The sequence below is a fragment of the Sardina pilchardus genome, chromosome 6, assembly GCF_963854185.1.
Source record: "Sardina pilchardus chromosome 6, fSarPil1.1, whole genome shotgun sequence".
NCBI lineage: Eukaryota > Metazoa > Chordata > Actinopteri > Clupeiformes > Clupeidae > Sardina > Sardina pilchardus.
Genome location: NC_084999.1, coordinates 35,499,482 through 35,513,255, shown reverse-complemented (window position 1 = coordinate 35,513,255; position 13,774 = coordinate 35,499,482). Strand labels below are relative to the sequence as shown.

The window sequence follows — 13,774 nt, the reverse complement described above, 5'->3', positions numbered from 1 at the left end:
GTGTGTGTGTGTGTTGGTGTGTGTGTACGTGCATATGCCTGCCTGTCTACTGTGTGTGTGGGTATGTATGTGTGTGTGTGTGTGTATCTGTGTGTGTGTGTGTATATATATATGTGTGTGTGTGTGTGTGTGTGTGTGTGTGTGTGTGTGTGTGTGTGTGTGTGTGACAGTAGCATGGAGCAACCCTTCGCTTAATACCACCATCTGCAGGCCGATGGGTGTAGTCACTAAATGTACACATAAATTCATGTATTATTTTATAGCCCCCCATGGATGAAATTCCACAAGACTTAGCATACTCCCAGAGGGTGTCAGGATAATCATACACATGAAATGTGGCGCAGTTCATAACATTTTGTCTGAAGATAGGGGTGATTGAAGCAATATAATATTGCACTTTCATTTTTTACCATGGGGGTGCAAATCACAAATGATTTGTTATAAGCTTAGTTGATGCGGGCTCTTGAGACCAACATACCATAGACATTTTGTCATCCTCGGTGCCACGATTCAGGTAGTTAATTAGGAAACATTTAATTTTTGGGGCTAGCTACGCTAGCAGCGGTCATAAGAAACAACTGTTTAAAGCAGCAATAAAGAGTGTTTTCACCTTAACATTTCCAAAATCATTTTGATGGCACATAAACTCTTAATAGGGTGATAAGCACTTCTGCCATATAGATATAATGTTCCCTGTGCACACATGTCACAGCAGTGAGTGGCAAAAAGATCAGTTGAATGGCAGCATTCCATTTGAATCTTCAGCAAAAATGGAAATGGGAAGGATACTTACAGGAACTCTGAGTTCTCTTTCTACAGAATATTGTCCATGCATTCCCCACAGTATACTGTATATTGTCACATTTATTACCAAAGATGTGAAAGTCCGACTTCAGATAGTAAGGCCTGTGATGTGTTTGTTCTGCTTATGTGCTTAGCGCATTTCACTCACTAGCTGTTCTACATGGCTTAAGACTTGCACTAATTAGAGTATGCTGACTAAGTGAATGATTGGAACAAACAACAATGCCGGACTTTTACATCTCTGTTTATTACACTGTACAGTGTGGTAACAGACAGTTGCACTTCTCAACTATAGGGGGACCCCTGGAGCAATTCTTATTTAGTGCTGCAAAATAATTGTTAAAGACCCATGTGTTAAGTTTCTTTTCTTGTCTTGGCTAGTATAATAAGCGGGATAATGTATTGCCTGCTGGTAATTATCGGAAAATAAGTCCCTTTAGGTTGAAGCAAGACCCAAGACTTACTTTCCGATAATTGCTATAATTCCGATAATTTGCGGATAATACATTACCCCTAACATCAGGTCAACAGTTCATACACTGGGACGCCCAGGAGGTTTAGGCATTGTGTAAACTCACACTTGACAGCCAGGTACATGGAGGTGTTCATAACACCATAGCCGTTGTCACCAACACAGGTGTAGATACCCTCCTGGGTAGGATTCAGGTCCTCTAGATAGAGTGAGACATTTGAAGCTGTGTCGGACAGAAGCTCTTCATCGCCGAAGTGCCAAGAGATGCGGGACACTGGGTTGCTGTCTACTTCACAGTGAAGCACCACTGAACTTCCTTCCATGACCTCTTGGGACGCATTTACCCACACAGTTTGGGGAGCATCTGTCAATTAACAATGAGAATGATTCACACTCATAGTTTCTACTGAACATGACATTGCATGACAGATTTTACTATTTGAAAGTTTATTGCAAAATGAAATACTATCAGTACCATTCATTATGGCAGGTCAAGTCAGGAATTATGTACGACAGCACTTGAGCTATTTCAATGGCTGAGTTTACAAACTGACCCAATAAACTAAGCAATTCTGACATTCTTTTACTTTGTTTATTGGTTGATTTTCATTGCTATGAGGGGGTCCGTCAAGCTTACAGTAATCCTACCACCCTGTCACGCAAATTAGACAGGAGTAACTGTTATTCATTACAGTTTAAACACTATCATTGCTAAGCAAATTACATTTGTAATTTAAATCATTAATGTTAAGTCAATAACTTGACAGTTAATAGATAACTAGAGCTAGGTGGGCAAATATGATTTTTTGGAGAGTGATCATGTGGGTTAATGCTGTGGATGAATTGAAAATGAATTTACTTTTCATGAAAATGTTTAATATTTTGTTTTAATTCTAAATGTTAGTGAAAAGGGCACCCCTTTCATAGAATGACCCAAAATGATGGGTGTTAGCCTGGCTAATCAATCATATGCTGTAACACCATAATCATGCACATTTATTATTAAACGCAAGCCAAAGAAAACCTTATTGTAGCAATGTTTCTCACTTTTAGCCTAATTGAGATCATGAACTCTCAGTAATTAGTTTTGAGGTTTGTTGGTGATGAAGGGCATGTGATACAAAATGCAGATTTTTGAAACCAAAGAACTGACCACAATACTCCAATACATAAGTCCCGGCACTGGCTTCTAGTAAGTCTCAAAATAGATTTTAACTGCTTATCTATAAATCATTAAATAAATAATTCAAACATGTCTCATCAGTAAACACTGTCCAGATCTCTCGAGTCTTGGGAGAAATATGTTAATAAAATATTAGGACTAAAAATGGCGAGGCAGCCTCCAGTTGCTATGCGATACAGCTCTGGAACCAACTTTCGTAAGACATAATACATTAAAAAGGCCCCAATTGTTAGCCTGGCCACACCCACACTAAATCTTTCATGGAGATACTAAACTGGAACACGATAATTCACTAGTGTTTGCCCACAAAAGGTGATGACACTACAGAAAACCAAAAAAGTTTAGGCGAAGTAGAAACTGAAGTTATGTTGGGAATCTAATCAATGTGATTGGTTAGGCTGGACCAATGAAATTAACGCTATGTCTACGCTAGTCACCATGCTAGCTTGTAAAGAAATCAGATGTGATCAGACTCTCGTTACTTTGTGAATAAGTCTTGTTGCCAGGCTACTGTAGTCAGTTTTAAATTTAGACTTCAGACCAAACTGATCAAATGTGTTTCCTGTTATCACTGAGTTACAGTTTTTGAACATGTCTTTTGATTATTTTACCCTGTGTCTTTTATGGGGCTTTTTTCTCAATCTATCTCATGTACTTTACTTTTTCAACTATCGTTTGTGCTTTTATCTTTTTATCTACTATTATTCATTGCCTTTGTTTATGTAAAGCATATTGAATTACCCCTGTGTATGAAATTTGTAATATAAATAAAATTGACTTGATGTTGAATGAACCAGAAGCCATTTTCCACAACTTACACTTCACATCCAATGAAATGAGATGTTCATACACAAAGGTGGTGTTTGGATAGTGAACTCGACAGCCAAGTAGTTGGCCATTGTGCATGGGTCTGGGGGTAAAAGTTAAAGTGCTGGATATCACAGCTGTGTTACTGTCTTCCAAGTAGTCTGCAGTGAAGAGTGGGTCTGGTAGATAATCTGTGTACATCCAGTGGATTTCAGGACTCATATCAGGACAGTTGTCTGGAGCATAACATGTCAAATCAAGGCTGTCATCACTAACAATTTCCTCAGGTACATCAATGTTTGGTTGGTCTGAGGGAAAAAGGGGGGAAAAAATTAGACAACAGAATTGTAAAGTGAAGAGTGAGACAATGTGGGTTTATGGAACACCCACAACACACTATAGTGATTTAATGGAGTAATCATTTCTCTTAGATATGGATTCGTGAATTTAGACCAATAATATTGTAATACCAATAATAAAGTCGCCAAATCTAATTATGACATATTATGTCATAATTAGATTTGGCGACTTTAGCCGGGTTTTCACAGACGGGGTCACATATAGTATGGACTCTTATAATGTTACTGCTCCATTCTATGGCTTGACCATCCATCTGGGCTAAGTTGAACTTTTAAAATAGCCAAAACCTTTCAAAATAACAGGCAATATTTGTGCTATCTACATAAACTACTCCCTTTGTAGCCATCATTAAAAACATGGGTCTTTTTCCTTCGTGCAACCTTTAAAGTATTTATTTGTTATGTTGTTGTTATTTCAATAATGTAATGTAAGGCTATTCTATGTAAGATTGGTTTACAAAGGAGGCAGTAATACTGACACCTAAAGGGTTTTTTTCAGTTGGCCTATTAGCTTGTTTGATGCTCATTGAGCTCAATGCAAATCAAACAGGCTAATAGGCTAACTGGAAAAAAACACCATGCCAATCTTGCCAAGCTATGGTGAAGGGTATGTGATGATGTGGGGCTATTTTAATTCCAAAGGCCAAGGGAACTTTATCAGGATGCATGATATCCTGGAGCCATGAAATAGCTGGCCTTTAAGAATAAAAACATATAAAAAATCCTCCTGCTCCTATGGGAATTTAACATAGGGGTCAAATACTTATTTGCCCCATAGCATTTAAGGAAGAAAATGTATTTACAATACATTCTTCAATCACAAAGAAAATTGGTTTTGATTGATTTTTACTCATTTGTTTAATTTAAGGCATTGTCAAATGATGATTTTATATTCCTCTCTTTAGGCAACTTTAGCATGGTATCAAATACATGTTCTCCCCACTGTATTTCGGTATATCCTGAAGCATTGACCAAGGAAACAAGTGGATATATTTAGTAAGTGGAGCATATCAAATGCAATTAAGTAGAGGCAATATAATTATACTGTACGTATAAGAAGACACAAGCCACAAAACATTCATTCCTGAGCAACACAAATGACTTACCCAGGACCTTTACTTCTGAAAAATCTGGGTACGTATAAATATTGGCTCCACCTAGGTCTGCACGAAAGTAGTATCTTCCAGAGTGCTCAGGACCGATGTTGCTGATCCTCAATGTACAGTTCTTCTGGTGCAGGTCACCAAGTAGTTTAGTGCGGCCTTTGTAACTCTCGTGCACAATGTCTGTCCGAGATTTGAATACCACAGGAGGGAACAACTGTGGATACGGCTGACCAAAATACCATATTCCATGGACACCGCGATAAGGCCTGATTCCCGAAGGGTACATAAATGAACAGGGGATGACTACACATGAGTTGGTCATGGCTGAGATATCCCGTGGCATCCATACATTCCACTGTGTTTTGACAACTTAGAAAGTTGAGAGGGCAAGAAAAGGAAGAGGACAATTGAAAGGGGAAGAGGAAGGGGAACAGACCAGAACAACTGAATCAGAGATGAGCAGACATATCCACAAATGAACAGTGTCTTGTATTGAAATAATCAGTTGTATATACAAACATCATATTTACCACCACAAGAACTTACCTATTCTTAATGTACTACTACTGTAACATTTATTCTTAAAATATTAGTGGTCATTTCTTCACAAACCAAGTAACAAATCGTATTGATAATAAATATGTTTTTGCCATGATTGCAATAATGACACTGTTTCAACACTGTTGAGGATATAAAGATAATAACTTTCTAACTTCCACCTGTCGGGCCCTATTGTAAGTTCAAATAACAGTAGCAACTCTTTTTATTAAGACACACATGTTCACCATTAATTAGCTGCTTGCTAACAATAGTAGTATACTAGTCATTTGTTAGTCATTATATGATAAGTTAATAATTATTACCTTATTCTGCAAGACCTTATTCTACCCTTACTAGACCCTTAATTAAGATTTTTTCATACAGTATACGCTCCTTATCACCCCGTATTCATAGTTATCAAACAAGATGTTGCATAGGATGCATGGCTCAGTATGGGGCTTGTAAGGTAGTAGTACCACAAGAACAGTTATTCAGCCCTTATAATACTTATCAAAGATCACATTAACATAAATAGTGTATGTCAGAGTTTGCCATATTGTTAAGCAAAACTAGAGGAGATGGAAGTACGACTTCATACCTTTGATTGCTATGAAAATGAGCAGAAGTAGCTCCCAGCACTTCATGGTCCTCTATGCCTCAGATATCTGGGGGTAAAAAGAAATTACATTTACAGTATCAACTGAAGCTATAAGCACAGAGCATTACCTTGAACACTTTAGCCAAAATACTGATGGGTGAAATAGGCGGATAATGTGTGGTAACGTTTCACTTCTGTTTCTTTCTGTGTGTGAAGGTGGCGGTAGAATGCAGTGATATCATCTTGTATTAACCTAAAAGCAGTGGCAGGGATCAGACCTCTCAAAAGCTTAATGCAGGTAAACAAAACCAGCCCAGGGGCCTCATTTATAAAACTTTGCGCAGGATGTACGCCAGAAGATTTACTACCTGGTTATACCATTGTTGTACCCACTAATAACGCCTGGTCTGATATATTAGCTGCCAGTGAAACTATTTTATACCGTTAGCCTGCTAGTAGGCTAATTTAGTTTAATGTCAGGCTTTTGCTAACGTCATACCGTAGTGTTAACCAAAGATTCTAGAGTGCTATGCTCATTTTTAAACGGCACGTTTAATCTAGTCATGTCTAGTTAGAGAGCTCTCTATTTAGGGAGCAGTAGGCAGCTGCCTTCCGATTCGAACGGAGCCTAAGCTCAACAATCTTTCTTAGCACACTACATTGTTTGTAGCTTACCCTTATGCATAGGGGCAGCACTGGGGGGTGCTATTAGCTCCCGTGGATTAGCCATAGCACTCTCATAGCACCCCCAAGAAAACTAGATGTACCGCAAAGCGGTACAAAATATTACCGCCGCTCAGTCCTGCACCTGTTTGTCCATTTTTTTTCCATCTCCTACTCCATCCCCTGCTGCAAGTCTTATGTAAATTACTGTGTACATAGGTGCACTTGCTTTTGTGCATGTGTGCTTCTCTGTCTGTGAGTATTCTCTTGAGAGTGTGCTCTGGGGGAATTGTGTGTGTGCGTATGTGCGTGCGTGCGTGTCTGCCTACCTGCATTAGTGTGTGTATTTTATGCCTGCCTGCCTGCACTTGTTTGTGTGCGTGCGTGCGTGTGTGCGTACGTGTGTGTGTCTGCCTGCCTGCCTACATATGTGTTTTATGCCTGCCTGCCTGCATTTGTGTGTGTTTTATGTGGCTCTGTGTGTATATGTTCACTTGTGAGTGTGTGTGTGTGTGTGTATGTGTTTATGTGCTTTTATGTGTGTGATGAAATCTTCCACAGGATGTCAGGTTAATCATACACATGACATTTGGTGCAGTTCATAACATCTAATCTGAAGATAGCGGCAATTAAAGTAGTATAATATTGCATTTTCATTTTTTACCATGGGGGTGCAAATCACAAATGACTGGTTATAAGCTAAGTTGATGCGGGCTCTTGAAACTGATCACCTCAATACACCTACAGTATAGACACATAAGAGCTCACCTCCACAATTTCCTCATCAAAATCTGCAACTAGTCTGCTAGACCCTATTCCTACTCACCTTCTTAAGACTGCTCTCCCCCTCCTCGATAATGCCTTACTTCAGATTTTAAATAATTCAATGCTACTAGGACATGTTCCACAGCCGTTTAAGATGTCTGTTATCAAGCCATCACTCAAAATGCCTAGTCTTGACCCTAACATCCTAGCTAACTATAGGCCTATATCTAATCTATCTTTTATGTCAAAAAGACTTGAAAAAATAGTATCCAAACAAATTGGCACCTTCTTACAAATGAACAAAATTCAAGAACTGTACCAATCTGACTTTAGAGCCCACCACAGTACCGAATCAGCCTTAGTTTAAGTGTTTAACGACCTCCTCATTGCTGCTGATAACGGATGCATCAATATTAGTCCTCCTTGACCTCAGTGCTGCTTTTGACACCATAGATCATGACATACTACTTCACAGGCTTGAACATTCCATAGGTATCAAAGACTCTGCACTTGCTTGGTTTAGATCATACCTTACTAACCGCCAACAATTTGTACAGGTCCATAATGAACCATCCACCCAGACTATGGTAAAATATGGAGTGCCTCAAGGCTCAGTACTAGGGCCCTTACTATTTTCTCTTTATGCTTCCCCTAGGTTCTGTAATTAGAAAACATGCCATTAATTTCCATTCTTATGCAGATGATACACAATTATATATTTCCATAAAGCCCGATGAACCAACCCTGTCAGCCAAATTCAACACATGTCTGAGAGACATAAAAATTTGGATGACTAATAACTTCCTGCTATTGAACTCAGATAAAACAGAAGTTATGGTTTTAGGTCCTAAAAAGATTAGGGACATCCTATCCACATCGCAAGTTAAATATAGTGATCTCTAACTGACCTCATCCACAAGTGTTAAAAATCTAGGAGTTATAATTGATCAAGAACTTCTACTCAATAGTCACATAAAGCAGATCACAAAAACTTCATTTTTCCATTTAAGGAACATCTTAAAGATATGGAAGTCCTTATCCTTACCAGACGCTGAAAAATTAATCCACGCTTTTGTCACTTCCAGGCTAGACTATTGTAATGCGCTATACGCCGGCTGTAATAATACCTGTCTAAAAAGCTTACAGCTTATGCAAAACGCAGCTGCTCGCACACTCACTAGGACCAAAAAATATGAACATATTTCCCCCATCCTAGCATCTCTACATTGGCTACCTGTTAAAAGTCGCATTGACTTCAAAATTCTACTTCTAACATACAAAGCCATAAATGGCAGGGCACCCGAATATATTAAAGATCTTCTAGTCCCATATAATCCACCTAGACCCTTACCATAGATATATATATTGACTAGATGTCGCCTTGAGCTTCTAAGCATACATGAACACCGGCGCCATCTTGGAGCGGGGATTCTGGAGCTCTAAACTAGTTCACCCGTGTTGTCTAGTGTTACATACTTAGCTACTTTTGGGCATCCCGAGTGATTAAAATCTTATTTATTGACTAGCGACAAATTCGGCGACTTCTCACAATGATGTCAAACTCCGTCAGAAAATCACCGTTATTGTGGCTTTACCATTTGTGAATTAGAGTAGGCTAAACTACATCGTGTTCGCCAAACGCATCGCCACATGATTCTAAAAGTAATGATTGGCCAATGTAGGCCTAGTATCAGACCGTGTTAAAGCACAGAAGTAAATGTTCAAACAACTTACCATCTAACAGCAACTTCTGGTGAGATTACAACCTGAGTCAACGAGACAAGCAGCAGCCTCAACCAGAGCCCGCCTATTCCATTGTATCAAACCTGGTTGAGTTCACTCAGAGTTCCTCTAGAGGCGGTCGTGAGCTAGCGCAGAATGAATGGGAGTCTATGGGCTAGACGGGTAAGTCTATCTTCATCATTTTAAAAAGCTTAGTTTTTCTCTGGACTCGACGTAAATACACGTTTGTCAGTTGAAACAAACCAAAACACTACGAAATCGCTTGAGATTTTGACAATTTATGGTGATTTAATTTTCGATAGATCGATAGATAGATAGATACTGACGCCAATGCATTTAAGTGGAGTAGAACCCCGCTGCAAGATGGCGTCTCTATTGACGCATTCCTTCCTATGAACAGCAGTAGTCAAGGCGACATCTAGTCAATATATATATATCTATGGACCCTTACGATCACAAAATACTGGACTTCTTGTAACTCCAAGAATTTCAAAAACTACAGTAGGAGGCAGAGCTTTTTGTTACCGCGCACCTCTCCTCTGGAATAATCTTCCTCCCTCAATTCGATTAGCAGACACCCTCCCTATTTTTAAGTCTAGACTTAAAACATATCATTTTAGTGCTTCCTATAGTTAGGTATGGTGCAGTGTGGAATTTCAACCACTTCAGGGTCTTACTGGAGCGGACCACCTCTGCTGTGGGCTTGTGTGACTGGTGCCCCAGTCATGCGTCCCATGGTGGCTACTGACCACACCTGTGCTGGTGCTGACTACCCTCCACCATGCCTTAGTTATGCTGCTTTAGCATAGCACTGTCATGGACTTCTCATGTGTCATGCCGTACAACTTCAACTTCTTCTCCCCTCTCCCTCTGTCTCTCTCAACTCTCCCTCCTTCCCTCTCTCCCTGTCCTGTCTTTCAACTCCCTCTCCCCCTCTGCCTTTCCCCTCTATAGTATAATAATTTATATCCCCATTGATATACTTATTAATACCAACCATCATGACTTATAATAATACTAACCCACTTTATTTCTCTTCCCTTTCCCCTATACCTCACCTGTGAGGTGAACCACTACCTGTCATCAGCCATCTTTGTGCCTGGCCCTCATCACACCTGAAGTCCCATCCCCCTGAGTGCCATTGCCATTGTCATCCCTATGACTGCCCTAACACCGCCTGCTGTGGTTCCCTGCCAGGATCCCTGCCCACGCATCCTAACGACTCATTACCCTCCGAAATTACTAATGGATTACTAATGGACTGTTTATTCCCTATACTGGACTGTTTGAACCTTCTGGTACTACAAATGACTATACTCTACTGTAACTGACCCTAGGCAGATGGGTTGGGCCCTTGAGTCGTGGATCTGTCTGAGGTTTCTTCCTATATTTATCTCCAATTCTAGGGAGTTTTTCCTTGCCCCTGTTACTCATGGGCCCTCTTTGAATGTTTAACACTCAGTAAAGCGCCATGAGACATGTGTAATGTTTTGACACTCTATAAGTAAAATTAAATTGAAATTGAAATACCAATGTTTCCCAACTCCAAGACTCAAAAGGGCCTGTTCCAAGATAAGCTGTTGAAGTGTTATTTAATAAAATGTCTATATTTCCCCCAAAATAATAAATCAATAAGTAAATAAATTAAATTAAATAAAAACCGAGGTTTGTATCAAACCGTGGCTCAAAAATTGTGATACAAACCAAAGCGTGAATTTGCATTATAGCTCTAGTATTCACCCCTTGCTGACACGTCACGTGACGTAACAGCAGAGATGTATAGTAACGAAGTAGAACTACTTAAGTACTCTTCTTAAGTACTGAAATGCAGTATCTGTACTTTACTGGAGTATTATTTTTTTCTCCTACTTCTACTTTTACTTCACTACATATTTTCGATGAGTATAGTACTTTTACTTCCGATACATTTTTTATGTGCTCCATCGTTACTCGTTACTGGTGTGTCGGTCACGAACAAATCCGTTCCGGATTGCTCACAAAGTCCTATAGTCACACTGATGTGTGTCACTTGTTGACAGCACGATCTTAGCTTTCCAATGGGATTAAATAGTTGCTGTAATTAAGGGTTCGCGAGAAAATCAAGGTGAAGTTAGGCTACATGAGAAGCATTCATTTGTACAATAAGTCATTCTCGAGTAATCCCGTTTTTAAATTGCAACATTTCTTCTTGGTCTCCGACTTCAGTCTGTGTAGCACCCCACAATAACTAGCCTACTTGAATATTGTGTTCTTCCACTTGTTTGGTTTTAGAACATTTATTTAAACTACATAGATTACATAGAAAACATAAGCATCACCTCCACATATTCCTATGCATTATGCCTATTCTAGACTAGCCGGATAATAACCTACCGCGACTGAGGCCTAATTACTCTCATGTTCTTTTAAAGTGACAGGCACTCAATTAGACAATTGACATTAAAGATAAATCTAAGTCAATATGACAATCATGTAAAAATGTGAGTCAAAATAAAAAATCAATATCAAATACTCAACATACTATGTATTTTAACTAATTGTGCAGATCATAAATAGGCCTAATGTAAACTTCATATGAATTTCAAAATGTTTGAAATACAAACATATGATATGAAGCCACCTTTTCACTGAGTGTGGAAAGTATGCCTTGTAATGTCTGGTCTCCACTGGTGTGGTGGGGCTCCCATATCAAATCAGTATCAAAATTCTTAACTTATGTTAAAACAATTGTGACACTATAGTCTTATCACATATTTTTCATGCTATGGCTACTGACTGATGCATTAGATAGATAGATAGATAGATAGATAGATAGATAGATAGATAGATGGCTACAGACGATCAATGATGCTGTATACCTATTATTGTATTAAAAGTGAGTTGTATCGGTCATAACACCCCTACAAATGACATTGGGAAACCCATACAGTTATATTTATTCACCTTGTTTAACTACTACCACATGTTTATAGCCTAGTCTAGGGCCTAGGCTATGGCCCCCGTGTGTCTTTATACCCCTACTAAGCAAGCTATGGTCGAGTCTTTGAACAACAGAGGGCCATTGCCAAGGTTTTTAGTCACCAGAGGGCTAGATCTCTCATCCTCACATGACAGGATATTGATGTGCTGGAGGCCATCAACAAGTCACTCAGTCCTCTGTAGAATTGTAACACTAAACAGTTGACCATTTATTGTACTAATGTGCCTCTTTAAAATGCAGAATAGCCAAACCAAACAAAAAATATAGCCGCAAGCCGCGATGCGGGCCCTCGCACCTGCGGTCCGGACTTGTGACATTCTGGAATCTAACTAAGCCACACCCTAGGCCAGAGCTCTGTCTCTGACTAGTGGTAGCAATAACACACATGCCCACCAAATTTGGTTGTGAATGTATGTGTGAGCCACAACAGACAACACGCTAGATGGCGCTATAGAGTCCCTAAGCCACACCCTAGGCCAGAGCTCGGTCTCTGATTAGCGGCAGCAATAACAAACAAGCCCACCAAATTTGGTTCATTTTCGTGAATGGGTCATTCCACGCCAAATCAACCAGAGCCCACGCACTTGCGTCTCAAAAAAATGTTTTTGTGCTAAGATCAATACTTTTCAAGTAACAGCCAGTTTTACAGGGGGAGGGGGGTGTCAAATTTGTTCTACCTCTTTTTTTTGTCAAAGTTCACAAGCTCATTGCTCAAGAACTAGAATCTGTAGGAGGCTCAAATTTTGCAGGCTGGTGCATAAATAGGAATAGTATGCAGTAAAATCACCACGAGTAGTCTGGATGATCCTGCATGGTCATAGCAGTCCCTCAAAGTTGATCAAAATTTTATTGGAGTTCTTGGCTGGGCTCTGTTTAGGCTTACAGAAGACATATTTTTACTCAACATAGGCTGTTGATTTTTTTTCTCTTATTGAGATAAGTAGAAACACTCTCCGAAAAAGCAATGAAGAGAAAAGAAAATCCATCATGGACTGAACAGCAGACCTCACAAGTTTGAAAAATAATTTTGGATCTCATATTCAGAGCACCCTAACAACTTGTGGGAATATACAAAGATTTTTTTTATATTTTTTTCGTTAATCTGCATTACCTCTTCTTTTTAAAAACACCAATTTGACTTGTCTTATGCGAATCTTTCTTTTTCATTTTCCACCCTAAACATGGACAAAATGCACCATTGAGATCAATATGTTTTGTCCCCACCCGGCAATTTCAGTGTTTCAGTGATTTTAGTGGCACCTAGTGGTTACTCTATGCAAAACAAATCTCTCAATAGATCTCTATGGTGCATTTTGCCCTTGTTCAGGGTGGGAAATGAAAAAGAAAGATTTGCATTAGACAAGTCAAATTTGTGTTTTTAAAAAGAAGAGGTAATGCAGATTAACGAAAAAAATATAAAAAAAATCTTTGTATATTCCCACAAGGTGTTAGGGTGCTCTGAATATGAGATCCACATTTATTTTTCAAACTTGTGAGGTCTGCTGTTCAGTCCCTGATGGATTTTCTTTTCTCTTCATTGCTTTTTCGGAGAGTGTTTCTACTTATCTCAATAAGAAAAAAACCCCAAGAGTCTATGTTGAGTAAAAATGTGTCTTCTGAAGGCCTAAACAGAACACAGCCAAAAACTCCAATAAAATGTTGATCAACTTTGAGGGACTGCTATGACCATGCAGGATCATCCAGACTACTCGTAATGATTTTACTGCATACTATTCCTATTTATGCACCAGCCT

The 13,774-nt window shown here is 39.2% G+C and overlaps 1 protein-coding gene across 8 annotated transcripts in view; it reads right to left on the bottom strand.

Moving 5' to 3' along the window:
* mag (myelin associated glycoprotein) overlaps nucleotides 1–13,774 on the bottom strand; it is a 90,371-nt gene that overhangs the window by 39,324 nt on the left and 37,273 nt on the right. For all 8 annotated transcript variants that reach the window (XM_062539681.1, XM_062539680.1, XM_062539685.1 and 5 more), the window contains 4 exons: nucleotides 5,870–5,936; nucleotides 4,732–5,100; nucleotides 3,278–3,574; nucleotides 1,383–1,640 (listed from right to left, as the gene is read on the bottom strand). In XM_062539681.1, the coding sequence (XP_062395665.1) occupies nucleotides 1,383–1,640; nucleotides 3,278–3,574; nucleotides 4,732–5,100; nucleotides 5,870–5,915 (970 nt within the window). In that variant the 5' untranslated portion in view covers nucleotides 5,916–5,936. The remainder of the gene's footprint in view (nucleotides 1–1,382; nucleotides 1,641–3,277; nucleotides 3,575–4,731; nucleotides 5,101–5,869; nucleotides 5,937–13,774) is intronic.